Below are 13206 nucleotides of genomic sequence, written 5' to 3' on the forward strand. Positions count from 1 at the left end.
AATGGCAGCCAGCACGGAGAGGTGTTGCAGAGAAAAAAAGTTGCGTGAGCAGTGCTGTGACTCTGACGTGCATCCCCACATTCGGCGGCGATAACGCACCGAGTTATTACAAGCTGCGCCAAAGTGGATGGCGCACGAACCCGAACGAATCCCCCTTCTGCGGACAAACAGGCGCGGCAGCTGTCTCGGGACAGATCTGCCACCCGAGACCAGCTTTACCTGGGCTCCCGATGACAACATTGCCACCTTCCGCAGCCGCCTGGAAGGGCACGGATCTGCGCCCGGGGGCTCGGGCAGCCTCCCACCGCCCCGGGGACTGCTGTGCAGATGCTGCTCAGGAAGGTGTTCTCCCCCCGCCGCGCTGCGCAACCACCCTGCTGACTTACAACATTTTATTTTCTGTGATTGAATTGATGCAGAGTACAGCATAGTCCCAAGAACCACCGGCCTGATACAACGGAGGGATAAGGAGCGCGGCACACAGAAGGGAAACGCAACAGAGGGAACTCATTCTTCACCACACGTAAAATATAGTGTTGAATGCATCGCCAGGATGACTACTGGTGTCAAATCCGAAATAGCTCAGGAAGCTGAGGAAAGTCAAAGCAGAAGTTAAGGGGAGGAGAGTTTCGCTCTCCCTATGCCTAGACCTGAGGGCATCTCATTCCAGACCCCATCCCCAATGCATTCAGTTACCAACGTGCCCAGTTTCACTCAAGAGTGGTAACAAACTACATGTACTACCCTGGCTTCCACATGTTCCTAATGGAGGCTTTACAAATGCCAATATATGCATTTTGCACAAGTTTTAACATCTGATAAGATTATACATTAAAAGGCTGAATTTTGTCTTGCTAGCTTGCAGGGAGTATTTTCCTCCCAGTCGTCCACAGTCCACGTATAGTTAATAAAGCAGTAGCATTATGATAGCAGTTAAACAAAGTAGAACTAATAATAAATTCAATATATTAACTAGAACATGTAGTCCACATTCTGGATGGAAAATGGCTCTACTTAGACACAGCTGAAGTACTGCAAAGCAACTGATCATGTGGGATCAGTCTTTCCACGAAAAGCTTCAAAAAAGTCAACACTGCAAACAAGTAATACCTATATTAATATAGAAAATGGATGTTTAATCTAAATAGGCATAGAAGGGCCTTACATGTAAGATTACACACCTTTCCAAATCTCAGACATCTTCCAGAAAGGTGGTTTTCAATATGTGGGCTTTGCCTAAGGACAAGATTTGTGATCTCGAGGATCCCAACCCATGAACAACTGGAACACACAGGAAGGGAATACTTTTATAAATAGTCTAATTTAAAAAATACATAGATATAAAAGTTGCTCCCTCCCCCTTGTCTCCCCCCTCCCCCCCAAAAAAAGAAGTGCCATTTATATTTAGGTTGTGGAAATAACTTCTTCCCCTTGTTTTCTCCTCTAAGCTGAGCTGGTGCTAAGGGCAATTTCAGGGTAACCAGTAAACCTAATAGGATTCCATCCCTTCCTGAGCAGCAGTCCTCCAAAATCAGGAAACTGAACTGACCTGCAACCAAAGGCAATTCTCAAGACTTAGGTGGACTGTTCTAGAAGCTGATATTGTGGTATGCTGATGTTTGTTTTTAAAATGGGTTTGGTTTTGAGTATAGCTAGCAAACAGCTCCCTGCTATACAGCAAGATTCAAAAGCAAACTCCTAGAGTCAAATATCTCCCATCAAAATTAAACAGTCACCTCATCCAGAACTTCTCAAACTCTAAGCCAAAGGAAACTGCTAAAAGACAAAGGAAATACTGGGCAATTTATTTTTTTTTTTGTGTAAAACACAGAAGGTAAGAAATACTTGGGAATATAATAAAGAACTATCCTATTCTATACAAAAAGTCTTCAAATAATTTGAATAACAGTTATGATATACATACACTGTAAATCTGTGCTCCTTTAAGCCTACAAACCATGTAAGTTCCAGCAGCAGCCCATATCAATAAAATTTATCTCTTCCTCAATCTGTACATTCACAATGCATAAAACAGTACCAGCCCTATTAAATTAATATTTATGACAAGCTCAGGGAACCAGAAGACAAGCAGTATTTGCTAAGGCACAAATGCAATGTACAAATCTCACATAGTTGCAGTGCCCACTTTCTAAAAAAATGAACCTCAGCTTGGAGGAGCAATTTGTTTTTGGGAAACACAAAAGACAGACATGCTGTGCCATGCTGGGAAGACAAATGAAAACACAATCAATATAATTTATGGTTTTATACTGAATCTAAAGTGTTCTCAAGTTCAGTGCTTTCAGTATGTGCACATAGCACTGTAGATATTCTGCCAGCTTTTTTTCAGAGTAGCTATGATCCTCAGCATCTGTCCCAACAATACCTCAGAGATGGCGACAGGGGTATTTCTTCACAGCCTCAGTTCAAGTTACAAGGTATTAGAGCTGAACAAGCTGACAGACTTGGTTCTGCCCTAACAGACATGCTGTGAACAGCAGCAGCAGCAGCATCAAGGTGGACTTGCAGTCTCCTTTTTTACATCAGCCAGCCAAGGACAAGAGACTATGGACAATGTTTCCCAGGAAGATTATGATGATGGGCTTTGCATAATCTGCTCTACTTGCTAAAAAAAAATAAAAATACAAGACTTAAGAAAGGGGAAGATAACCATCAAGACAAAAAACATCCACAGAAGTGTTCTCTAGGTTTCTTTAACTCTTTTATCAAGGAGAGAGACGACAGATAAAATTTCAGAAGTCCAATGAGGTTAAAGAAAGGGAAAAAAACAACCAAAACCGAAAAAAACCATACACACAACAAATGTCCTTTCCACATACTGCCAAGTATGATTTTTTTTTTTTGGAGCCACATCAGTGATTTGGCTTTCCAAACACACAGTGAATCCCTCAAAGGTAAAATTAATGGTTGTACACTACTTGGAATGTTATAGACACTGTTCCGATACTTCTGCTGGGAGAAACTCGGTGTTCCAGAAAGCTGTACTGGGACACTCACTAGAGGAATATTTTTTTCAAGACATCTCAGGAAGCTGTCAAAGGAGCCTACCAGTCAGGGAGAAGTAATACATTGCAATCTGCACAGTTAATGTTGACTCAGAAGACTGTAGGAAGAGAAGCTTCATCAAACACACAAAAGGCTGCACTGAATGTTTCACAGCTGAACTGTTTCATATACCAAAGTACATTCTTCTGCCAAAAATACATGAAACCATGGGCATTTTTTCCATGAGCTTTTACTGAAAGAAAAGTAATCTGCCTGGTAGAAGTAACAGCAAAATTTTTCTCCCCCTTCACTTCCCCGACCCGTGCCCCCACCCCCCAGGATAGCTGAGATGTTTTAAATACTGCATTTTGGGTAGCAACATTCCAAATCTTTTAAATATTTGAAGGCAACATTCCCCTTTTGAAATACTTGGGGGTTTATTTATTATTTCTGCCAGGAGGACAGTAATTAACTGTTGCTTACCTACACTTAATATCATATTCAGGAGCAGGAGTCTGAGAAAGTATACTTTCATGTCGTAAGGAATCACCAAACAGGACAATCTGGCAAACTCACACTTTATCCATCTCTTTGCCCACACAAAATTGCCTAAGGACAGCAGCATCCTCAGCACAAAAACCCACTGTAGGAAAAAATATCCAACGTATTCAAACTGCATACAGAACTGCATGTAAAAATCTTACTCTAGCTACACACCTACCATTATAGTAGCAAATCACACCAGATAAATAAAGAGGTGAACTTGAAAATTGATTCTCCACGATGAGCTATGGAAATACATTTTATATCACAAAGTGACAGTGCTGAACAGCAATCCAACAAGCAGAAACCATAATTTTTCAAAATGTAAATTTAAAAAAAAAAATTAGCTGATTAGTGATAATCTTAAACATTTAAACAAACCCATTCACACAATCAAAACTTGCTCTTTAGTGGTTAAACTACTCCAGGAATTTTGGCACATAGTTTTTTTACAAATTAAGTATTGTTTTACACGTCCCAAATGTGTTAGTCATAAACATTAGCAGAGGAATACAAATCACAACTTTTTAATAACCCTGCAGTAATTCTGAACTTGTTCATCTGAACTTATTTAGCTTGTTTTTCCTTCATGACTGGATAAAGCAGACTGCAGTGCCAGGTCTTGGCTCCATCAGTTGCTCATTAAACAAGATCTGGAATTTAGCATTGGATTGAATACACATGGGAACTCATGTGAAGCTGCTCATATATCATTGATAGCTCCGTTGCTAACACAGAGTTTATCCAAGACCGTACATTTTTCGTTGACTTGAACAAAGCTGTTCACCATCCTCTGTTTTTGACGTCAGTGGACAACTACCCACTAACAGTATCTGTCACTACAAAATGCTTGGAATTTCCTCACTTATAAAAGCTGGAAAGTTTCAAGTACAGACCTTTCATTAAAAAACAAAACAAAACAAAACAAAGCAATATTAGATTTTTCAGGATAAGAATATTTTGTGAATATTATAAGACACTTTCATTCTCACTGAATGTTTTTTTCCAGTAATTTAAGAATTCAAATATAAACAGCATCACTGACTATAAAGAATGGATGTTCAAAACCATACTTTCCCTCTTCTGTTCTTAAAAGCCATGGACTCAAATGTATGCTAATTCCTCAACATGTAAGCACCACAGTGAGGTGATTCAGATTTTTCCCATTAACTGGACACTACAATCATTCCAGTAGGATCCAACTTGGATGGTATCTATTATTTAACAAAAATGCAGAAAAACACACCCTTAGTATAAACCAGGTTATTCACATTCACTGCCTCTTTTCTACAACTCCTTTGTTCTTACAAGCAAAACAGCCCATATTGGAGAGAGTCATGCTGGTGGACACTCCCTCCAAAGCGCAGAATTACCTCCTGAGAACACACAGTGTTCCTTTTAGGCAAGCTCTGTGCAGGCTGCCGGGGTAGCCTGTGGCGCTTGTGTGAGCCAGGAACACAACTACTGACTACATGTCCCCAGTTCAGACACACATCTGGGCAGGGAGACACATAATGCCCCGATGGAAGCTTTTGTGCCGACAACAATGCGTTTCAACCATGATTTAAAAACCGAGCTGCTGCTTTGCAAACACACCACTCGCTTCTGACCCTTCTGATTTGGCCGAAAGCAAACAAGTGTATCAACAAAACCTCGCACTTCATTGATACAGTACAGTGGAAATTCCCCTTTTTCATTGTGTCAAGATACCATCAGCTATTAGCCCAGAGACAGGCAGTCATGTTTCAAAATCCAGTTTTAATCTTCTACAGAACTCTGTATCTACAGTCTTGAGGCTATCTTCCCCAAACGTGATTCCATTCTTTTCTCTGTGGAAAACCCCTTTTATAGAGAGCAGTTTTTAATCTTTGTTGTTCAGGGTACTAATGTTTTGTGTATGGCATTCATATAATACATCTATCCATGCCATAGCTGTAAAAATAAACACGTCTCTCACTGTAAAAGTGAGATCATGTTACTATGTTTATTAGACATAGCCCACATCCGAAACACCAGGTATCTGTTCCTTCAGGTGGTTGTGGCACATCACAGAAATGGCAGAAATTACTTTTTCTCCTCTTGGAATCAAAGCTGTGTAATTCTGTGTTTTTCCTATTATGTCATCCACCTACGAAGGAACATCACTATTCATTGATTTGATTAGTAAGAAATTGTGTTATTTCAATTTTCTACATGCAAAGTAAACAAACACAAATAATATTACTGGCTTAATCTCTTTAGTTCTAGAGATGTAAAATAGCATATACCTAAGCAGCTCTATAGATATAACTTTCTCCCTTTACGTGAGAGGATAGAAAAAAAAAATCAAAACTTTTTAAAGGAGCAAAATGAGTAAAATCCTAAGGATTACCTTTTCAAAAAAGACAAAGCAACAGAAGCATTGAAGAAATTATATTAAAAGCTTGCTAGGGATAACTTTCAGTTCATAGAAAGTATATGTATTCCTGTTCTCTAAAGACAACTCATCCCGTTTGAAGTGATTGCATTAGGAAAGTTATATCCTAGCAAAATACAAAATAAACACTTGCAAAAAAACCTGTAGCTGTTTCAGTTTCTTCTGAAAGCTTCAATTTTCACAACTGCATGATCTCTGAGAAGCAATTCCAATCAGATGACATGATCTGATCTTTGGCTCTAAGGCCATTCCCATATGTACTTTAGAAATAGTGCCCACACTGGCTTTACAGCTCTGAAGTTTTGTAGAATTTTATCTTCTGAGTGAGTCTCATCCCTCTTATCAGGGTTCTCCCGCTCTGCTATTGTTACATTCTTTCTTTGAAGATGTTAAGGCAGAGCCAACATCTTTCCTGATGGGAGGGATCTGACTGGTGATCTTTTCTCCCCCTCTTTTCCATCCATTTGAATATTTGTATGTGTATACAGAAGTGCCTAGATTTCATCAGAGGAAGATGGTGAACACTGATCATTTGGACAAAACTGATCTATCAAGCATTCAAAGAAGGAACCTCTCTGCGGAGTAACCAGAGAAACTGAATGTATGCAAAAGATGTTCTAAACATGAATTTAATTCTTACTTGTATTTTACCTTTCTGGAACTAGAAAATTTTAAAGGAGATAGATGCTTTCCTTACAGAGCAGCAGGAGGTCATTTCTGCACTTCATTAATATGTGAAGCATAGATCCTGCTTTCACATGATCTTTCTTGTGATAGGTATTCTGTAACAATGTTCTTACACGCTTCCCTTGTTTGGTGAGACAACAGTGATAAAAAGTCTCTATCTTCATCAAATGGAAGCCAAACACTCTTTAACATGAGCCATGCTAGCTCAAAACACCTACTTCGTGTTACTGTCCTGTGTTGGTCCTGTTGTTGCTCACATGGATGATGTAAGACTATGCAATGTAAGACAGTGTATTAATTAAGACAACACAAAAATCATAGTAATATATTCATTTATCATAAATTCTGCTGTTGAGTCAATAAAACAGTCTACAGCATACCCAGGATAATTCTAAATTAGAAGAATACCTAAATCCACAAAGCCAGATTGCTTCTTGTACATGAATTTGCTCAGAGCTTCCTTGAATGTTTCTACAGCAACTTCCATCATGGGCCTACATTAAAGGACTTGGGATATAAAGTTTCATTCCTGTACATCAGCTGCTCTGCAGCAATGTTTTGTAGGAGCTCTTCTTGGCAGTAAATAATTCAAACTCTTCTAAATCTCACTGAGAAGAAACCAAATTTAGCACTATGCAAATAGAAATGAAAAGTCTCCATTAAACACTTTCTCCAGGCACTGGAACACTTTCAAAGCTGAGTAATTATGACTCCCTGTGGTTTCACAGGTTAAGAGAAACTAAAGAACAACTTTGAAGTTGCTTGTTGATGTCACAGATTTAAGTGTTTTATATACTTGCCATACCGAGTTCTTAAAATAAACTGTCTCAGAGAAGTTGCACAGGGAATAGCGACTATCCAGCCAAGGAGCCTGTCTTCTGCGGTGTTTACAGGCAGTGTAAGAACAGAACACAAAGCAGTTCTGTCCCCTTTATGCTATCTCAGCCTCCAGTTATCAGCACCATGTGAACCTCCTGAACTAAAGGTTTCATACCAGACATTCACATTCAATAGGTATGGATCAATCTCTGAGCCTCTCCAAATCAAACGTGATCTGTGGTTTATACTGCTATGGCCAAGAACTCTATTAATATCACATACATCTAGTGGTTTAACTTCAGAAATACATGAAAAACTTTTCAAAGTTGTTAAATTTAATGGCAAGGAAAAGGATTCTAATCAGCACCATTTTCTTCACATTAATTTATCTTGAATATTCAACAGTAGGCATATCTATGAGCAGGAGGCAGGAGTATCTAAAGGAAACTGTCTATCCCCAGGCCTTGCTGTCAGCAGTAAAATGAATCCTGAAGTCTCTAAAGATGCCAACTCTTATTGCTTTGTTAGGTATGGTAAATTATTTCTATAATTTTTAAAATTAAACAAACAAAAAAACCCAGATAAGTTGAAGCCATAAAATCACCACCAATAAAACAGTGGAAGCCTTTGTTCCTGTTCTCTCATGTCTTTGCAGTAACAGTCTTTACTTTTTGCTGGATATGTATTTCTGCAAAGTGAATAGAGACTTAGTAATCAATTTAATTAAACTCAGTAACAAACTTTTTCTTTTCCAACTGTTAAAAACACTTAGTGATTCAGATTTGGTTTGTAAAAAATTATGAGGTGTTCATTTAAAATCTTAATCCAAGGAATTGCTCAGGTACTGCAAAGACAACCCAAGGCAAGCCTACGCAGGCAGGGCCAGGCAGGGCTGAGCTCTTTTGCCTGCTGTGTTCCTGGCTGGCCAGACACAAACCAGCTCCAGCCCAAACCACACAGCCGTCTTCATGTGATGTGTCCAAGTTAATAGACCTTATTTAGATACAACACTGCACTAATGCTCCCATATAGCCTCAAGATCAGAGCAGGCTCCCATCAGATGTCTCAGTGGCCAGGCAGCTGAGCTCTGTCCTCCACCACACACTCTGGTTTGAAAGAATTAATCACCCTAATGCACTTGTTTTCCCTATAGCAAATGACAACTCTCACATCAAAAACCTTTCCTTCAAGATTGTAAATATGTGACTTAAGACACTAGATCTGAAGAAATTCATATCTAGTTATAAAGAAATCTGGGTTCAGTCCTGCAAATTCTTGCTCTGACATAAAGATTCTCTAAGAGCCAGTGGGATGTCTCTCATGAGCAAATGTCCAGGTTAGTAAGACTCTTATAAGCAGCTCCCTGTCAATATTTTATTTTTTAAATTAAATTGCTTGTATTGTACTGCTCGTAGTACTGAAGTTTCATGGGACTCCATATACAAACAAATACCAACAAGTATATCAACACATCTCTAAACACTGCTTCCTAAAGTACTTATGTAAGTCTACTGCTAGAGATGTTTCACATACCAAGCTGTGCACTGAGTTCACAGCACATAAAAATACAGTTACAAAAGCAAAGTCTAATTTTACAAAGGCTCCAAAACAATGCATTCAAAGTTTGCTCGCAAACAGTCACATACAGAAGCCAGCAGCCTGTGTGTCCACATTTTACTCACTTGGCTGCCTGGTCATAGAGCAAAAAGCAAAGTCAGAATGTAATTCTGGGGTTTTATTTTAAAGATAATGGGAAATTTTCCTCTCAGGACACTACTTTACAGGACTAGAAGCAGACCACTTACAAAACACCCCATCTCATCCTATTCTGTCTTACCATACAAGTATCTCAAAATACAGGACAATGACACACAGTGTGCTATATGTCCCAAAACCATGCAGGTCATTCAAATATTGTCTCCCCTTGCACTTACTTTTTTTTGTTCCCTTTTGCTTCTGACTGGTGATATCAATGAGACATATAAATATGCTTATTTCAACATGTCAGGGTTGGATTTAGTTAATTTGTTTTTACACTAGTCACACATTTGAATTGACAGACAAGCATTTTAACATGAACAGTATTTGTTTCGAATGACAGAAGTACAAATTCAATGCAGAGTAACAGAAACTACATTTCAGCTTTCAGAGTTCTTACTTAAGAGTTTAAGAGAATAGAAGCTTGGAACCGTGATACAGGAAACTTTCATTAAGTGTACAAGTCCAATTTCCAATTAATGTAAACTAAAAGGGCCAAATTATAATCTAAAACAAAAACATCCCTCACCCTCTCCCCTCTCCGCCTCCAGTAGATTTAGTTTAACAGTATCCAGCCCAACTTCTTTTGAATTCTAGTTGAGTAAAAAAAGAGACAACTGACATTAAGATAACTATGAAATTATAGAAAATAAGACTAAAGATGAGGTATAATGCAGTTTTTCCACTACTAACTGATGTCTTTATAAAAGTGCCTTGAGAGTCATATAGGTAAGGAGAACAACTCTGATGTATCCCCTGTCCAAATATTCTGGTTTCATGAAATAACTCTTTGCCTACATGAAAAGCAGATCCCCCTAAAATAATAATAATAATTAAAAAAAAAATTAAAAAGTAAATAAAAGGTGGTATTTCTGGAAAGACAGACAGCTATGAAATTTTCTCAAGAAATCTCAGTTTACATACATATAGGAATTAATTTTATGTCCAGAACATCTTTGAATTTAAACTATCAATAGTTGTATCTGTAGCCATTATAAACCACAAATTAAGTATCTTCCCTTAATTTTTGAATTGCATCCAAAAAGAGTTAAACAACATTTTAGAAGCAAAAGATTACAAATTGGGGAACTCAAAAAAGATTTGCAGCTATCAATGAGGATAAAAACCAGATACAGGCATTTGCAAAACAGGAAAAAGTATTTTGCAAAAGGATATGGTCAAACACTAGAGGTAGCTGAACTCAGGTAATGAATGCTGAAATACATAAGAAAAATATTTCCTCTTTTATCATTTGGGTGGAGAAGAGTGAAAAGAGAAGTAATAATCCCACTTCAAAGTTCCTTTGACCTAGCTGCTTTACTAGAAATCTCATCACTTTTTGCTACCCCTTAAATTTCAGGTAAGTAAACCAATTCAGAAAAAAATCACAAATGTAAACCAAACATTCTGAAGAATTCCAGAAAGGGTTACACTGAAGAAGGATTCAGGGAACTGAAAACTGAACCGAATGCTATAGAGTTAATACAGACTTTTCCCCTGAAATATTATACCCATACTCACAGCAACAGATGAGCATTCCTGAACTACTTTGCTTCCAGAAAGTATGCACTTTATTGGCCTTATCATTGATAAGACATTGCTCAGGCCTTCCTAGAGCTCTAAACACGAAAATATTAGTGAAAACACAACTGAAGCCCTGAGCAACACTAGAGGCATTATGATACACATTTAGTTATCTGAGCTATCTTTAGGATATCTGTCAAATCCCTCTAGTTGCCAAAGACAGATGACCACAAGGGAGCCATACTTCCCCCTCACCCCCTAAGGTCTTTCTTGCAACAATGCAGCCAGAATTCTATCAACTTCACTTTGTTCTGCAGTGCTACAGCAAGTGTGGCCCTTTCTTCCTACTCACCATGGGGGATAGATGTGGATGACATCCTGTGGTCTGCTCTTGAGGTGAGCTGCTGTCTCTCTTGTAAAGAGGACTTTGAGTATTGGTTCTTCTGCATTGATGACAGCATCCTCGGGTGAAAGCGTAGCAGGAGACTGTTCCAGCTGCTGGCAGATGGCAACTTGTATTGTACACTCCTCAAATATTTCTAAGATCTTCACAATTAAGACACCAGATTTATCTGGAAAGTAAATGAAAATGAAAAATAAAAATGCAAAATCTGGATGAGGAGAAATAAATTTGAAAATGAAAAAAATGCAAAATCTGGATGAGGAGAAATAAATTCTGGCACTCCAAAGACGTGCATCCCACTGCTCTCTGCACATCTGTCCCAATGCAAAAAATCCATCTATAAGTAGAATGCATTACCTTACCAAAAGACCTATGTTTAGGTTTTGCAACAATTTTTATTTTCTTTATAGATACTATTAACTGTGGAGAAAAAAGCCTACCTGCACTTCTTCCAAACACCAATGCAATCACAAACTCCCTACATGAAGCCCTCTTCTACCACATTTGAACTTTTAAATCTTGCAGTTCATGCACTTTGTTCAGTCTTTTTTATTAGATACTGCAAAAAATTACATTTATTTAAAAACAGAATAATCACACTGTTAAAAGTGAAGTTCTGTTTGCCTTCCCTGACCTTTCTCAAAGTAGCAGTTGTCAGGGAACAAGTTAAGAGAGCACAAAGCATCTAAAAGCTGATGATTCACATTTAGAGACAAATATAGAGAAATAGGGAGTAAGATAGATGCACTGCCTGAAAATAATTATTGCAAAACTGATCATCCATTTTACCAGTAGGCAATCAGGGTATGGAAGGCTCTCTTGTTTTAAAGCAACACGAACAGATACCAGCATCCCACAGTTCGATTCTAAGCACTTTTGTCTATGCTGACACAAGGAATAACTTTGCACTGAGATGAAATTACCTCTAGGTCCCTTTGCAGTCTGCACAGGGTGACAGCTACTTGGACAGACTTTGGTCTATGCTGTAAGATTGTGTAAGATTTGTTCTCATTCTCACCTAGCCCCATGCAGATCTGCACTCCAGTCACTGAGGGGAGAATAGTTGTTACCTCCCTGATGAACGCTTTGAGTATTTAGTGGGGCAAGAGAGGGTCTCAGAGGACAAAGGCAGCAGAGCCCCAGTTCTACCCTTTTTGATTCACAAGCTGCATTGGGAAAAACATAGCAACCCAAGAAAAACAGCTGATATAAATTATTGTCTTCCCACAGCAAAGAAACAGGGGAGGAACAGTGAACATGATACTGGAACTTAACAGCAGAGCTGTATACTTATTTGTTTGTTTATTTTAAGGCTCATTTCACAACTGTGTTTTTCCTTTGGAAAATAAATCAAAATATTTTAGTTTGAGTTTATGAGAAACTTAAAAAAAATAATTAACCCAACTCTCAAGAAGTCCAAACCAAAGAAACCAGGCCCTAAAACCTTTCAGATTTATTAAATTCTACAAAAGAAAAAAAAAGAAAATATTTTGTCCCTGTCTTTATTAAATTTCATACCAAAACTGAAATAAAGTAATATTGAAATATGAAACTGAAATGTTCTCAAAACCACTTTCACATGAACCAAATTTTCATCACATGCAACATGCTTCCGCAAAGCATTCTGCTTTCCTTGAACCAGTATTTTCCAACAGGATAAAGGGTTCCAATGACAGTCTGTCATAAGATGTACATAAGTCATTTCTGTCCAAGCCATTACAGCATGACGTCCTTTCCAGATCTGAGAAGCAGAATCAGGAGAACCAGTCCTTTCTGCCAAGTCCTTTGAGGCTAACTGATGAAGAGAGAGGGTTGTCACACTATTGCTCTTCACTGCTGTCACCTTCTCAGAGAAAGCTGTAACATTGCAGTGCCACTCCAAATACTCACTGCACTGTGTTAATATTTGCTTATGTGCAAACTTCTGCCAAGGGTGAGCACTGACTAGTTTTCTATGCCTAAAGGGAAGGACCTAGAATATTCACACTTGAATTCTGTTTTGCCTGACTAGCTGCAGTTGTGGTCTTCTGTCAACCCCAAGTGATCTGGC

General features: G+C 38.5%; 1 protein-coding gene across 1 annotated transcript in view; it reads right to left on the minus strand.

Moving 5' to 3' along the window:
- SPIDR (scaffold protein involved in DNA repair) overlaps window positions 1–13206 on the minus strand; it is a 194452-nt gene that overhangs the window by 110828 nt on the left and 70418 nt on the right. The window contains exon 8 of the mRNA XM_018075037.3: window positions 11106–11325. Coding sequence (XP_017930526.1) covers window positions 11106–11325 — 220 coding nt within the window. The remainder of the gene's footprint in view (window positions 1–11105; window positions 11326–13206) is intronic.

This window comes from Manacus vitellinus, unplaced genomic scaffold (assembly GCF_001715985.3).
Source record: "Manacus vitellinus isolate BGI_N305 unplaced genomic scaffold, ASM171598v3 scaffold_1_pilon, whole genome shotgun sequence".
Taxonomy (NCBI): domain Eukaryota; kingdom Metazoa; phylum Chordata; class Aves; order Passeriformes; family Pipridae; genus Manacus; species Manacus vitellinus.